This window comes from Apostichopus japonicus, chromosome 2 (assembly GCF_037975245.1).
Source record: "Apostichopus japonicus isolate 1M-3 chromosome 2, ASM3797524v1, whole genome shotgun sequence".
Taxonomy (NCBI): domain Eukaryota; kingdom Metazoa; phylum Echinodermata; class Holothuroidea; order Aspidochirotida; family Stichopodidae; genus Apostichopus; species Apostichopus japonicus.
In genome coordinates, this window is record NC_092562.1 from 8,530,611 (window position 1) to 8,544,246 (window position 13,636).

At 37.4% G+C, this 13,636-nt stretch overlaps 1 protein-coding gene across 1 annotated transcript in view; it reads left to right on the forward strand.

Annotated features, from left to right (window-relative positions):
• The window catches only part of LOC139976882 (metalloprotease TIKI1-like), a 34,199-nt gene extending 24,899 nt beyond the window's left edge, over positions 1–9,300 (forward strand). The window contains exons 6-7 of the mRNA XM_071985758.1: positions 6,392–6,541; positions 7,885–9,300. Coding sequence (XP_071841859.1) covers positions 6,392–6,541; positions 7,885–8,023 — 289 coding nt within the window. The 3' untranslated portion in view covers positions 8,024–9,300. The remainder of the gene's footprint in view (positions 1–6,391; positions 6,542–7,884) is intronic.
• The last annotated feature ends 4,336 nt before the right edge of the window (positions 9,301–13,636 follow it).

Genomic DNA, 13,636 nt, shown 5'->3' on the forward strand with positions numbered 1-13,636 from the left:
TGATTGAACCATGGATATTTATGAACTAGAGTGAACCATGGATATTTATAATTAAGTAGATTGAACCATGGATATTTATTGTTAACTTGATTGAACCATAGATATTTATTGTTATCTAGATTGAACCATGGATATTTATTATTAAATAGATAGAACCATGGATATTTATGAACTAGATTGAACCATGGATATTTATAATTAAGTAGATTGAACCATGGATATTTATTGTTAACTTGATTGAACCATAGATATTTATTGTAATCTAGATTGAACCATGGATATTCATTATTAACTAGATTGAACCATGGATATTTATCATTAACTAGATTGAACCATGGATGTTTATAAGTAACTAGCTTGAACCATGGATATTTAATATTAACTAGATTGAACCATATTCATTATTAACTAGATTGAACCATGGATATTTATTATTAACTAGTCATTGAACCATGGATATTTATTATTAACTAGAGTGAACCATGGATGTTTATAAGTAACTAGCTTGAACCATGGATATTTAATATTAACTAAATTGAACCATGGATATTTATGAACTAGATTGAACTATGGATATTCATTATTAACTAGATTGAACCATGGATATTTATTATTAACTAGATTGAACCATGGATGTTTATAAGTAACTAGTTTGAACCATGGATATTTATTATTAACTAGATTGAACCATGGCGATTGAACAATGGATAATTGTAATCAACTAGGTTGAACCATGGATATTTATTAATAACTCGATTGAACCATGCATATTTATTGTTAACTCGATTGAACCATGGATATTTATTGTTCCTAGAATGAACCATGGATATTTATTATTAACTAGATTGAACCATGGATGTTTATAATTAACTAGCTTGAACCATGGATATTTATTAGTAACTGGATTGAACAATGGATATTTATAATTAACTTGATTGAACCATGGATATTCATTTTTAACTAGATTGAACAATGGATATTTATTATAAACTAGATTGAAGCATGGTTATTTATAAATAACTAGATTGAACCATGGATATTTATTTTTAACTCGATTGAACCATGGATATTAGTTGTTAACTAGATTGAACCATAGATATTTATGAACTAGATTGAACCATGGATATTTATTATTAACTAGAATATTATTTGCTTTGGTGAATATCAAAGTTCATAAATTAATAAATAATTTTCATATATGTCAGAATCTCTTAAAAACCTCTTACTTCAGAAGAGGTTCAAGGTGATTAGGAATCATGATATGTTTAAAAGGATACATAGTTAACCAATCACAGCTTGGGGTTTACCTTGTGGGGTGATTTGCATGTATCCTTTAGGTGAGACAAAACCTTCAAAGGAGTCACTATAGTCCAGTCAAATTATAAAATACCTAGAACAAATTGCTTCAGAAGGTTTTTTTGCTTTGACTGGTTCATTGGACCCAACTGAACATCATATCGAAAGTTATCTCAAAGTTACCCACCCTAAGGGCCCTAATTTGCATAAATTCAAGATGGCCGCCATGTCAGAATTCAGTGTACAGCAAACTTTTTTCTGGGTGGTTTTAGGGCCCATAAATGTATTGCCAACAGATAGGAATGTAATATCAATCTGTCAAATAAGGCGAAGTCCGTCATGATATGACGTCACTATGACGTAGTATTACGTCATGTCATGACGTAGTCCCTGATTTTTACTGAAAATAGACATTTTGTACCTTGTTATTGTAATTCCCTGTATAATTTGGTTTTGATTGCTGTTTCTTTAGCCCTAGAACACTCTTCGGGACCAAATACTTAGTCCAATAAACCAGCTGCACTACTTGGCTCAGCCACCGTGAGTTACATGTCCGTGTCCTCCTCAGTCACGTCAATAGCTGTGCTATTGGAACAGGCATCACCACGACATTCACCACAGGCATTTGTACATTTCAGGCCTTGCTTTCTGCAGCTGCATCTGTTTGTGGAGCAGTCCCCTTTACACTGGCACCTTATCAACTTGAGAATATTGTCAGGGGCAGGCTGGCGGTCCATTGTTCTAGGCATAAGTTTGCCCTGCAGATCCTGCCATCCCCAATCTACTGCCCTCAATGCACAGTCCTCATCCTTTGACATCCAACATTTAGCTTGGTAAAAGGCTCGATATATGTGGTGCATTCCGGCATCCAGTGTGGGTGGAAGATTTTGTATCTCTACGCTGGAAGCACACCTCACTACTTTGTCCTTGAACTTCCTTATCCTCAGTGAATCTAAGGACTCTGTGTTCTTGCCTCCGTATAATTCTACTAGGACCTTCTCCCCCGAGGTTTTCATCTCCTCACGAGTGGAACAATACAACACTTGCTCCAGCTGCTTTGCAAACGAAGTGTTTGACATCGCCTTTTTGAGAGGTAGTCCCTTACCAATCCCGTACAATCTCGAAGTTGTGTATGGCATGGATGATGGGTAACAGGTAGCACAGCTTTTCACCCAGAGAAGTCTGCAAAGCATTGATCTGCCACTCTCTAATTTTGGTGTTTTTATCTGGTTTCACTGCTTTGTCCGATCGAAATGTCAAATCATCCATGTCCTCTTCAGCATGGTGACAAAGTAACATCAGAAGGTCGGTGTCTTCTCCGATAATATGTGTAGCACCAATTTTTGCGCACTTCACCCCAGTCAACGCAATCAAAAGATCAGCGTCACCTTTGGAGTGCAATGTTTTGATACCCTGGGTTTGGAGTTTTTCAGACAGGAAATTGATGAATTTCTGCTTATTTTCGACGTTTGCCAAAAAGTGTTCCTTTTTCGACTTTAGCACCATGCTGCCAGTGAAGAACACCTGTGGACCAACTGCACCCTTTGATCGCCTGAGATGAGTCAAATATTATGTGGAGCTGTCCGTTTCATATCCATCAAAAACGACAATTGGAAACGTGTTCACATACTTGACGTACGTAGAAGCTATGGAGTCAAACGTTTCACCCCTTTTCCAGGGAAATCTATGTAAAAGAGAACCTCCATCGAGGACATTGTACACTGGTTTGCTGTCACGCGTCTGCTGGACTTCATTTGATGAAGTGGACGGTAGCGCATCAGCCAGTTGTGGCTTGTTTGCTTGGCGGAGAAGACCGTGTTTATCAAACAATGCTGTCGGTTGCGCAGAAGGTTCATATTTCAATAGATCGTCCAAGCTATAGTCACTGTTGTTAGCTAGAATTAGCAGCCTCTGAAAGAGAAGCTGAGGATCAATTTTCAGTTTTTCGCCATCCACAACCAGCTGTTTCAGTCCCATTCTTTCTATTTGTTCCTTCCTTCTGAAGACAAAGTCAAATGCGTTTTGTCCCATCATTTTGTCCAAGATAGCTTCTCCGAATGCTTTCAGAATGATTGTTCTAGATATCCACCAGAGAGGCTGGTCGAATGTTACCACTGGAACTGTGCCTTGGCGATTGCTTTCAGTCGCAACGAAGTGAGGTGTAGAATAAATGCATGTCATTTCATTTGGGTCAAGATCCAACATAGGAAGAAAGTGAACACTAGACTTTCCTGGATGGTCACCCTTGCGCAATGCCTGCATCATTCCACTCCAGCCTGGAGAACGTGGTCGAAGGAACCATGATACTTTCCACAAAGTGTCCAGTTTTCCATGCTGTTCATTGGCTATTTCAACCAGGGGCAATTTCCTGAATACCAATGGAAGGCTCTTCCCTTTAAGGTATCTATAGTAGCGAATTGCAATGTTGTTATCCTCCAGTCCACCTGCAGTTAAGAGGTTGGTTAGTCGCGGAATAGCAACTTTTTTTTTGGTATACCTGGGTTCATTGTCATTATGATGCCCATTGCATGGACTGTACCGCGTCCATCTAAAGTCCTCAGATTATGGTCGACATTGTCGGCTATGTACCGACCAAAGTGTCCAGCTACCGGAATACCTGTGCCCTTGAAACAAGCCGCACTTGATTCAAAGTTCAGTACCTCTGAATAGGACTCGCATAGCCCATGATTATTCAAACTATCAATTAAGAACCGCGATCCGTACTGGTGGTGCATATGAACACCAAGACCTAAGGGAATAGGAGCCAGAGCAATCCTTGGTCTGGACATTTGAACAATGCATTGTCCAAGGGTAGCAACTTTGAGATCCTTAGTCTTTCCTGTTAGAACACGGTCCAGAAATGTGCGCAACAAACCTGGGACATAATCCAGGTTATCTTCAAGTGAGCTTAACTTGTTACTATCGGGATAAGTCTCCTTTGAAGTTTGGATGCACTTGATTTCATTGCGAACGAGATCTGCTGCAGCATTTACAAATTGCTGTTTTAGTTGATTTTCATCTGTCGACGGGGTATCATGAAATGTCTGCAGTATTTTGGCAGCTTTTGTTCGGAATGTGACCACATCTGGGCGCCCGTTTATATTGGTTATTACAACAGATTCACCTAAGTGCTGCTCAAGTTTCTGACGCATATAGTTTGGGCTATATGCATCTGGGGTAATCTGGGACATTTTTCTCACAAGGTCTGTAACGGTAGTTTGCTCATCATCATCTTGTGTAAGGTCATCAACCACTTTGAAGAAGGGTTCTTCCCGTGCCACATCGGACCTCCGGCCTGGTTTTGATACACTGCGTTCCCTTCCATCACTTTGTTGGTACCGCAGAGGAATAGATAGGTTTTTAGAGCGAAAATTAACACTGCAGACATGATGATAGAGAGCGTCCGCAGCCGGTAAGTCTATTGCGTTACTTATTCATGCCTTACATCTTCAGCCCAGCTATCATCATCACCCCGCCCATCACATGCCTGAATGATAGATTTCTGAAAGTCGTATGTCTTTACTAGAAAATAGTCTCGGTTCTTTCTTTCTGTTGTAAGAATCTTTGTACCACAAAGGAAGCAGTGGTCTTTAAATGAAAATTCTGGCGTTCGAGCGCATACAAGGTTAGTCCTCTGTGGATGTGTCAATTACTAGCGTAATACTGAAGAAGAATTTGTGTGACTGAATTTCCCGAAAGTTTGCCTGCTGGTTTGTTAGAAATGATCTCCCTTACCAGGTCCGTTACGGGAACTTGGATAATACCTACCCCACAAGGAATTTTCAGTAAAAATCAAGGACTACGTCATGACATGACGTAATATTACGTCATAGTGACGTCATATCATGACGGAATTAGCCTTATTTAATAGATTGATATCACATTCCTATCTGTTGGCAATACATTTATGGGCCCTAAAACCCCCCAGAAAAAAGTTTGCTGTACATTGGGTTCTGACATGGCGGCCATCTTGAATTTATGCAAATTAGGGCCCTTAGGGTGGGTAACTTTGAGATAACTTTTGATATGATGTAGAGGGGACTCTAGGGAACTATTTAAAACAATAAAACCTTCTGAAGCAATTTGTTCTAGGTTCGGCCATATTCAGCATAGTTTGACTGGACTACTAGCCCACCAATCATTTAATCTGATAGACTTGCTAATAAGTTCAACTGTTAAATCTGTTTGGAATATGTGCCACAATATCGATGACAAGTAGGTTGGAATTGAGCAGCTAAAAATAACGCCATGGTCATGTTAGTAATTTTTTGATTTCTTGGCAATTACAAGTAGAATCTACAGGATATATGCAGTGATGGTGTGTGTATGTGTGTTCATGTTCATCTGTGAATGTGATAACTTGGCATTTAAGTGTTATAACTCCAAGACAACCTGTTGTTTGACCTGCATTCATGGTATATAGAGATCACTGTAGAACCCTACAGTTTTTTTTGTGGCAACCAAAACCTGAAAATATGCTAAACAGGATGAGGACACAAGTAAATGTAGTTAGTGTTTAGTGTTACATGCAGTGTTCATATGTGCTACATGGTAAGGAATCAGTGTTTAGGCTCTTGACTTTCTGGTTATTCACTTTCTTTATTAAAAGTAAAGCTTGGATCATGAACCATGTGCATGGTTGCTGAGCTACCTAGCTTAGTGATTAACAATTCTGTTGCTTTCTGTGGAGGTCTTAAGGTCATTTGAGGCAAGAGAGTTCAAAGTTTGAACACCTTGAAAACATGATAACTTCAAAGCTCAGAAGAACATCATCATGATAAAGTTCTTGTAAAATTCCTTTGTGTAGAGTCTGTGTTCATGTACGCACTTATAAATTGTTTGCTACTTTGTTTTCTTTGATAAAAGTGAATTTCTATTTGTCAGTTTACTCAACAAAGGTTTTAAGTAGCCTTATATCAGCATTGATACTGCTGTTTTCTTTTCTTACCAAGAAAACAAATGAATTCTTCCCCCTTCAGATAATTGTGGGGCCCTGAGTTTAAACCTCCCACTTTATAAGCTAATTAAATGGGATTTCACAACTGTTCTACAACAGATGAGTGACTTACAAATCCTTCATCTCTCTAACGTGCAGCTCAAAGGATCGGCCTTGCTCCTGGGGTGCTTCATCAGGAGAGGCAGACAGAAGAAGAACAGACCGAAACAGGAGTGAAAATACTCCGGTTGAAATGCAGTCTCAGAGGTCCAAATTTGAAGATCTTTGGAATTTCCTGGACAGTATAAGGTAGCAACAAGTTTAAATACTATAGAACCCTATTACACATTTGTTGATTTCAACGGTCATTAGAACCCAATAGCGATGAAAAGTTAAAACTTTTTGGATACAGTTGGTCAAGAGGAGTAAGCTCTGTTGAATCTCTCAGTACATAGGTGCATCCTCTCTGATGAACACAAAGAACTGATCACAGTAAGGTTGTTTAATTCAAGAAGCCAATCCTCAAGTTAAATATTCCATTGGGTTGTCAAAATTTTTAACAAGCTATATGGCTTTCAGCCTATTTTATGGCTATTAATTGTGCTGGACAATGATCGGAATATTTTCCACACAATTTGTTACAGAATGAAATGTCTCTTTCTAGGCCTACAGAGTAAACTTCAGCATCCCATTCTGGACCTCCTGTGATGTGGTAATAGTTTGTAAAGCCACTTTGAATGGAAGTGTTCCATCATATCTATCATTCAAGAATTACCCAGAAGCTCTTCTGTCAATTTATCCTAGATTCCACCATGAATGGTGTAGTTTCCTAATAGTAGGTTCAAAACCCCTAAAATCAACATAGTAAGCTGATGTCATGTTTACCAGTAGTTTCCTACCATGCCAAGGCAAGAAGAGAAGTCTGTAGGGCTAAGTTCAAAGTGACCAAACTACTGGGTGGCTTCCTTACATGTTTACAAAACAAATAGAGCTTAATAGAGCTTAATAGAGTAACAGTTCCTTACTTGCTTAATCCTGTCACTTGTGGACACCTGGATATGTATTATATTTGCACAGCAATCGAAGAATTAACTCTTCACGTGGAGTGTATTTACTGGCAGCATCTATAGTCTAAGCACAATATGCTCCTGATTGACTAAATTTCTGACAAAAACACTTTAGCACCAGTAACAAGGAATGAGAAGTATTCAGTGCTAAAGATGTTTATTATTTACAAGGTTGAGATTTAAAGCCACTAGACCATTCAACATGATGGAAATTTCAACCATGCTGGTAATTAAAATCTGTCAACAAAAAAAAACATGTACAATAAATAGGTGCAGTAACATAGAAGTAATAGGACCCCTTAATTGTGGAACACAACACCAAAGATTAGGCACTCTTAACAAGATCTACACATAGCCAAATGCTTTGATACTGGTCCTGTGGTACTTATGCAAGAATTGATGGACAGTTAGTAAAACTGTGCTCCCCACAGCTCTTGCCAATTTCTTACTACTTAGAAGAATATCTTCATGAACAAGGATAACCAGCATGCCCTATGATGTTACACAATGGGGTTTTTAAATAATATAAATTTGTTCCATATTCACATCGATTGCATTATTTTCTTACTCTTTTATCTTCAACAGTGATGGTAACCAGTTATTAGAGACTACCACAGCTACTAGTGATCCCTACAATGGCAGCATCCGGGCACAGCAACAAGCATCTCTTTCTGTAGTCTTTATGATGTTAGCAACAACTATCATTATGACGAGTATGGAATGAAACAGGAGGTAATGAGTATAAACGATGCCATCAATAAAACTCACCACTGAGGAGGAATATGAAGCACAGAGTAATTCTGGTCCTAGCCAGCTAATAGTGTTGGTAAAATTGTAGGCTATTGTATTAATACTAATATGAGCTGTATTACACATGCAAACATGAATATTAGTGTGCTTGCGAAGAAGATTTATGCAAAGACAGCTAGGATGACATATTTCTATTCAGCAGTTTACAAGTTACTTCAAGAATGGGATTTTATGATGTCATTTAAGAAGATTGGTTCATATTCAAGTGACCAAGAAAAACAAAAAATTGGTTGAATTAAAAAAGGCTGTAGCAAATTTGACAATGTGATAATAAAGGGTTATAAACCCAGTCGGATGAAAGTAGGGTTATGAAAATAGTTATCATAAAGCATGATAGCCAATCTGTGTGAACTATGTGTTGGAAACATAATTTAAAGCATGCTATACAACTTTTCATATGCATAATTCTATGTGTAGTGGCCAGCATTTCCCAATAGTGTAGATAACACAGTGATTAGAGTTGACTTGAGTCAGCAACTTTAACGATGAGTGTTATCAGGTATTTGCATAATTAGTTCCTACCAGAACATACAATAGCCCCAGAATGTATGAGTAACCTGTTGTAATGTAACAGTCAACGTCGCTATACTCCTCACTGATATAATGTAACATACATAACAACACAAGATGCATATGCATATACTGCATATATTATATTACATAACTATAAGGCCTTCAGAGCAGCCTTCCATACTGCCACCAAAGAGACACTTGTTACATTTGATCAAGCATCTGGGCTAGCCAACATAGCACAACTGTGATCAATTTTAGTTTAAAACTAGGGGAGGACAAATCCAACTATATCCCCCAAATGGTCATTATTCTAAATACTGTAGGGATGATCAAAGCAAACTTGTGTGCAGTTTTGAGAGTGTTAAAAGCATAAAATATGATAAATTGTCCAATATTTGATTCTTAGCAAACGTCCTTGCCAGCTGTTTTTGTCCCTGGTGTAATGTAATGCAGCTATGTAGGTCCCTCAACCCTGATGTGAACTTTGAAGTGACAGAATCAATTAAAAGTAGTTTAAACTTGCAGGCAGCGTAAAAAAGACTAAGGTAACTTCGAATGTCCATCTGAACCGAGCACCAATTACAATTTGGTGTTTATTTTGGAGATGTGTGGTACCGTACAGACTTTCCATATTTCTTCAGGTGTCTGATATCAAGGTATGCAGATAAAAGTCGGGTTAAAAAAGTATGTCGTAATGGTACATGAAAATTATGTCAAACTTTCCAACACTCCAGCTAATCTTTAAAACAACACAAAATTACAGGTAGGGGTTGTCAAATTTTCACACTAACTCAAGTTATTTTACCTGCTTTTTCAGGGATAATTCGTCTATACACTGAATACAATGTTGAGCTGATGCAAATGTCTCTCTCTCACTGAACTACAGTTTAGTAGTTTTTACTATGACATAATTAACATTGTAAGCTTGGATCTTTGCATGGATGGCCCACAATCCAATCTTGGTAAACAGATCTCGCAAAGGAAATTTCTGTAAAAGTTGTCTGTTGTGATTACTGGCAAATATGATGGAAACTTGACAACTGTATTGCACTTTCCAAATTCTGCATATTTGTGTTTTAAGAGTAAGAAGTGACTATCTACAAAACCATGTGTAATAGAAAAGTGTACTGCTTGGGTTTGATAGCTGTCTTTTAAGTTTTGTGACATCCTTCCATATTTCATATTTAGATCAAATCAAATATTGTGGCCCCTATGGGCTTCCATATGAGTTGTACAACTTCAGATTGAAAGCCTTTAATAACATTGAGAAAAGTGAAACCTACATGTGCCACCCTCAATACACTCATGGGACAGGCCTGCTGTTCTTAATGATGTAAAATGTGAGAATTCCTCTCCGATTTGTTGAATGGAACCTGTCAAGTCAATCATCGAGGGAATAGTCAACTTTTGGATAAACCTTCCTGTCAAATGTAGACCACATAGTCTCCTGGATGGAAGAAACCAGTTTTTGAACTGTGCATGTGTACTGCTGCTTCAGCTGTTTAATAACCTTCTGTTAACATCTGTACGATAGTAAGAATTTGTGGTGATTATTCTTTAATCCTATCTTTAATGCAGAGAACAGAAATAAATTCTCATATTGTATCTCAGTGTTCCATTTGTTGGTACATAGATGGGGATGTGGGAACGTGAGGGGTGGAAAGGGGGAGAAGGGGGTGCTGGACAAGTCATCACTCGAGTTGTGATGGTATTACTTTATTCTAACTGAGATGGAGTTCAGCATAGGATTGATCACAGTAACTCAAATCAGGCAAATTATTGCTTATGACTCATTATGACTTATTATGACTTATTAACTATGACTTATTGACTAAAACCTTTGAATATAGATATTCAGGGTGGTCAGGTTTGGAGCAAGGTAACATTTTTTTTTTTAGTTACGAAGAGATCATATCTGTATAAAACAGAAAATTTAATTTAAACTTGTTACTTATCTTATTTGCTCTCAACTTCAGAATAATACTAGTTCAGGGTATTTTAATATTTATTATGCAAAAATTCACATTAAGGGTATGCTCTAAACTTGGGCTGAGTTAAAAAATGAAACAGTATCAAATTGTTTATCCTATGCATTAATTGGATATTGGTTAAAGATAAAAAAATAATATCAAGATGTTTAAGGTTTTGTTGTACTTAAAGAGAGAAACAGCAAGAGAAGAGAATTGTTTAAGCAGGCAAATATATATATATTCTACAAAGCAAATATCTCTTTTTACTTTGTGTTCTTCTGTTTATAACATAAAAGGAAATTTAAGACTTTACAACAACCCATGAGTGATATATCCAATTACCTATATTCATTTCTGAATACATTTTATATGAAAACCAGTATGCTTATCATTACTCTGTAATGCCAATGGGCATACATAATTTTCAAAAGACATAAAACACATGCTACTTAATGGTACCAAAATTAAGGAGAAGAAACCAATCAAAGCATTTCAACTTGAGATTATCTGTACACTGCCCTCACCACCTCAAACAGTTATGAAGAAAGATTATTTTAGATAACAATTAATGCCTACAAGTAATAATCATTAACGGATTACTACATACTTATACTCTAGCCTATGGGCCATGTTAAGCAACTTTCCTGCTTCAAGCATCACACAACAGCCATGTGTGTATCGGGTGGATCTTTATAATGATCAAAATAGTTAATTTCCGAGAAAAATATATCAGGTAGTAATCTGTGATAGCATCGTGGTAGATCTTCGAAGGCTTACTTTAATATTATGTCCCTGTTGATTTACATATGATACATATGGAATGTTAGCTGAGATGTCAATGTTTACTTTGTTATTTAGAATTTCATCAAACTTCTAACTGTTTTGTAGAAATATTATTTCCTCTGGGAATATGCAAGTTTAATATTATGAACAGAAACAAAATATTTTATTACTGTGATGAAAGCATTCACTCTGTTGTTGCATGAAAATAGATAAATTCACAAAATATTGATCATTCAATTTAAAAAAAAAACATAACTGCACCATGCAAAATAAAGGGAACAAACAGTTCTTTAATCTCATATCGTTACAAAGACGGAAGAATTAAGTGATTCAATGCTGGTTAAAGAATCACATGCACGAATAGCAGACATCAAACTCACGCACACTGTGTCTTAGATAAGGTTCCTCTAAGGAAGTACTGCATGCTGACAAACCATGTGTAGGTCTCTACAAGCAGAAGTTCAAAACGACATTTCATAGCAGGCTGCAAGAGGTCAAACAAGATCAAATTAATGCATATAGTTTTATTCCAGAAGACTCAACCACCACTTTAGTAGAATTTCTGATACACCGAGGAAATCCAATTCCACAATTACAACCCCAACATCAACTAACAGGATGTTGTCACTGAAAATGCCTGTTGCACTGAACAAAATCACCTGTTACCAGAGGACAATGTCACCCTGATAGCATCATCCTCCCTGGTAGCAACAGCAGCAATTGTCATTCTGACATCCTGGTTACAGTAAAACTCCTATACAAAACTCTATCGACAGAAACATCCTGAAGAAGGCTTGACATGCTCCAGAAATTTCAAACATACTTCTTAACTTTGGACTTGAGTACTAAAGACTTCAGGTAGGATGCTGAGCTATGAACATTACACTTTATGATGGGTTAGCAGTTACCGTTTCAAAATCAGAAGACACACATTAACAAATAAGAGTTCATTGATCCACTTCTCTCATTAGTTCTTAAGTTCCATATCTGCCATCTCTATGTAAACATAATTATGTTTCTGAAATGTATAACGGAAAATAAATGCAACCCTCTGATGCTGGAGTGTGAGTGTAAATCGATTCATGCAGGACCTAATGAATTGGTTCAGGAAGATAGACGGCAGCATATATGTTACCAAAAACCTACCCATAGTAACTGGAACTTTGCTTACAAATATTAGGTGTTCCAACTGCATTGGTCCCTGGATAGAGCTCTAAATCAAGCTCCTGAATTATTCTTCCCAGAAGACAGAAGACTAGGTCAACAGTTATTCATCCTCAGTCCGATGATCTAGTGGAATGTTTCAACAGGACAATTCAGACTATTTTAGGTAAGATGGCTGCCATATGCAATGATCAAGAAGGCACCAAACAAAATGATGCCCATGAGAGAATATTTTTCTACTCCTTCATCTTGTGTTTGGGACCCTACCCTAGGGTGATCATATTCAGTTCAAAAGTATTTCATTGAGGACTCAAATTCCAAAAACATACAAGACTGCAAAGGAACAACTCTGGAAGACAGAGGCAGAACTGTGAGAAGAACACTTATGACATGGAGTGTTAGCTCAGTGGTTAACGCCGGTGCCTTCCAATCGTAAGGTCCCTTATTCGAGTCACTCCAAGATTAATGTATGTCATCCAGTTACAGAGTTGTTGACAATTGACAATTCATAATCATGGACGTTAAATATGAATGTAAGAGACTGACTTCGGTCAGCTTGCGGCTTTGCGGGAATTAGAAGTCCTACACCAACTATAAATCACAAGGTGATGGATGAACTAAGGCAAAACCATCTTTGCCAATCTTTTTTGGCACAGTGCTAAAATGTTACCAATTTAGCTAGGTTGATTTGAGTGCATATGTAGAGTAGAGACAGATAAGAGAGGAGTGAAGTAAATGGTGCCTATTGGATGACACAAAGAAGGAATATTACTTCGCCCCCCCCCCCTTTAATCTTGCAGTTAATTTTATTAGCCAAGGGATTGGACTTTCCTTATCTGTTTCATCTGATTTGAAAAAGTTAGACTCCATTAAGTTATTTCTATCTTGGCATCCAGGAATACATAAAACAAAGTGAATTGCTGCTTTTATCTAAGAGGAACATTCCCCTGTCAATGGGCTTCCCCCCTTCACATGGCTCCAAAGAAAAATGGTGACTGGAGACCATGTGGGGATTATGGTGGATTGAATAACGTGACCATTCCCGCTCGTTATCCCATACAGCATCTACAAGACTCTTCTGCTTCACTTAATGGCGC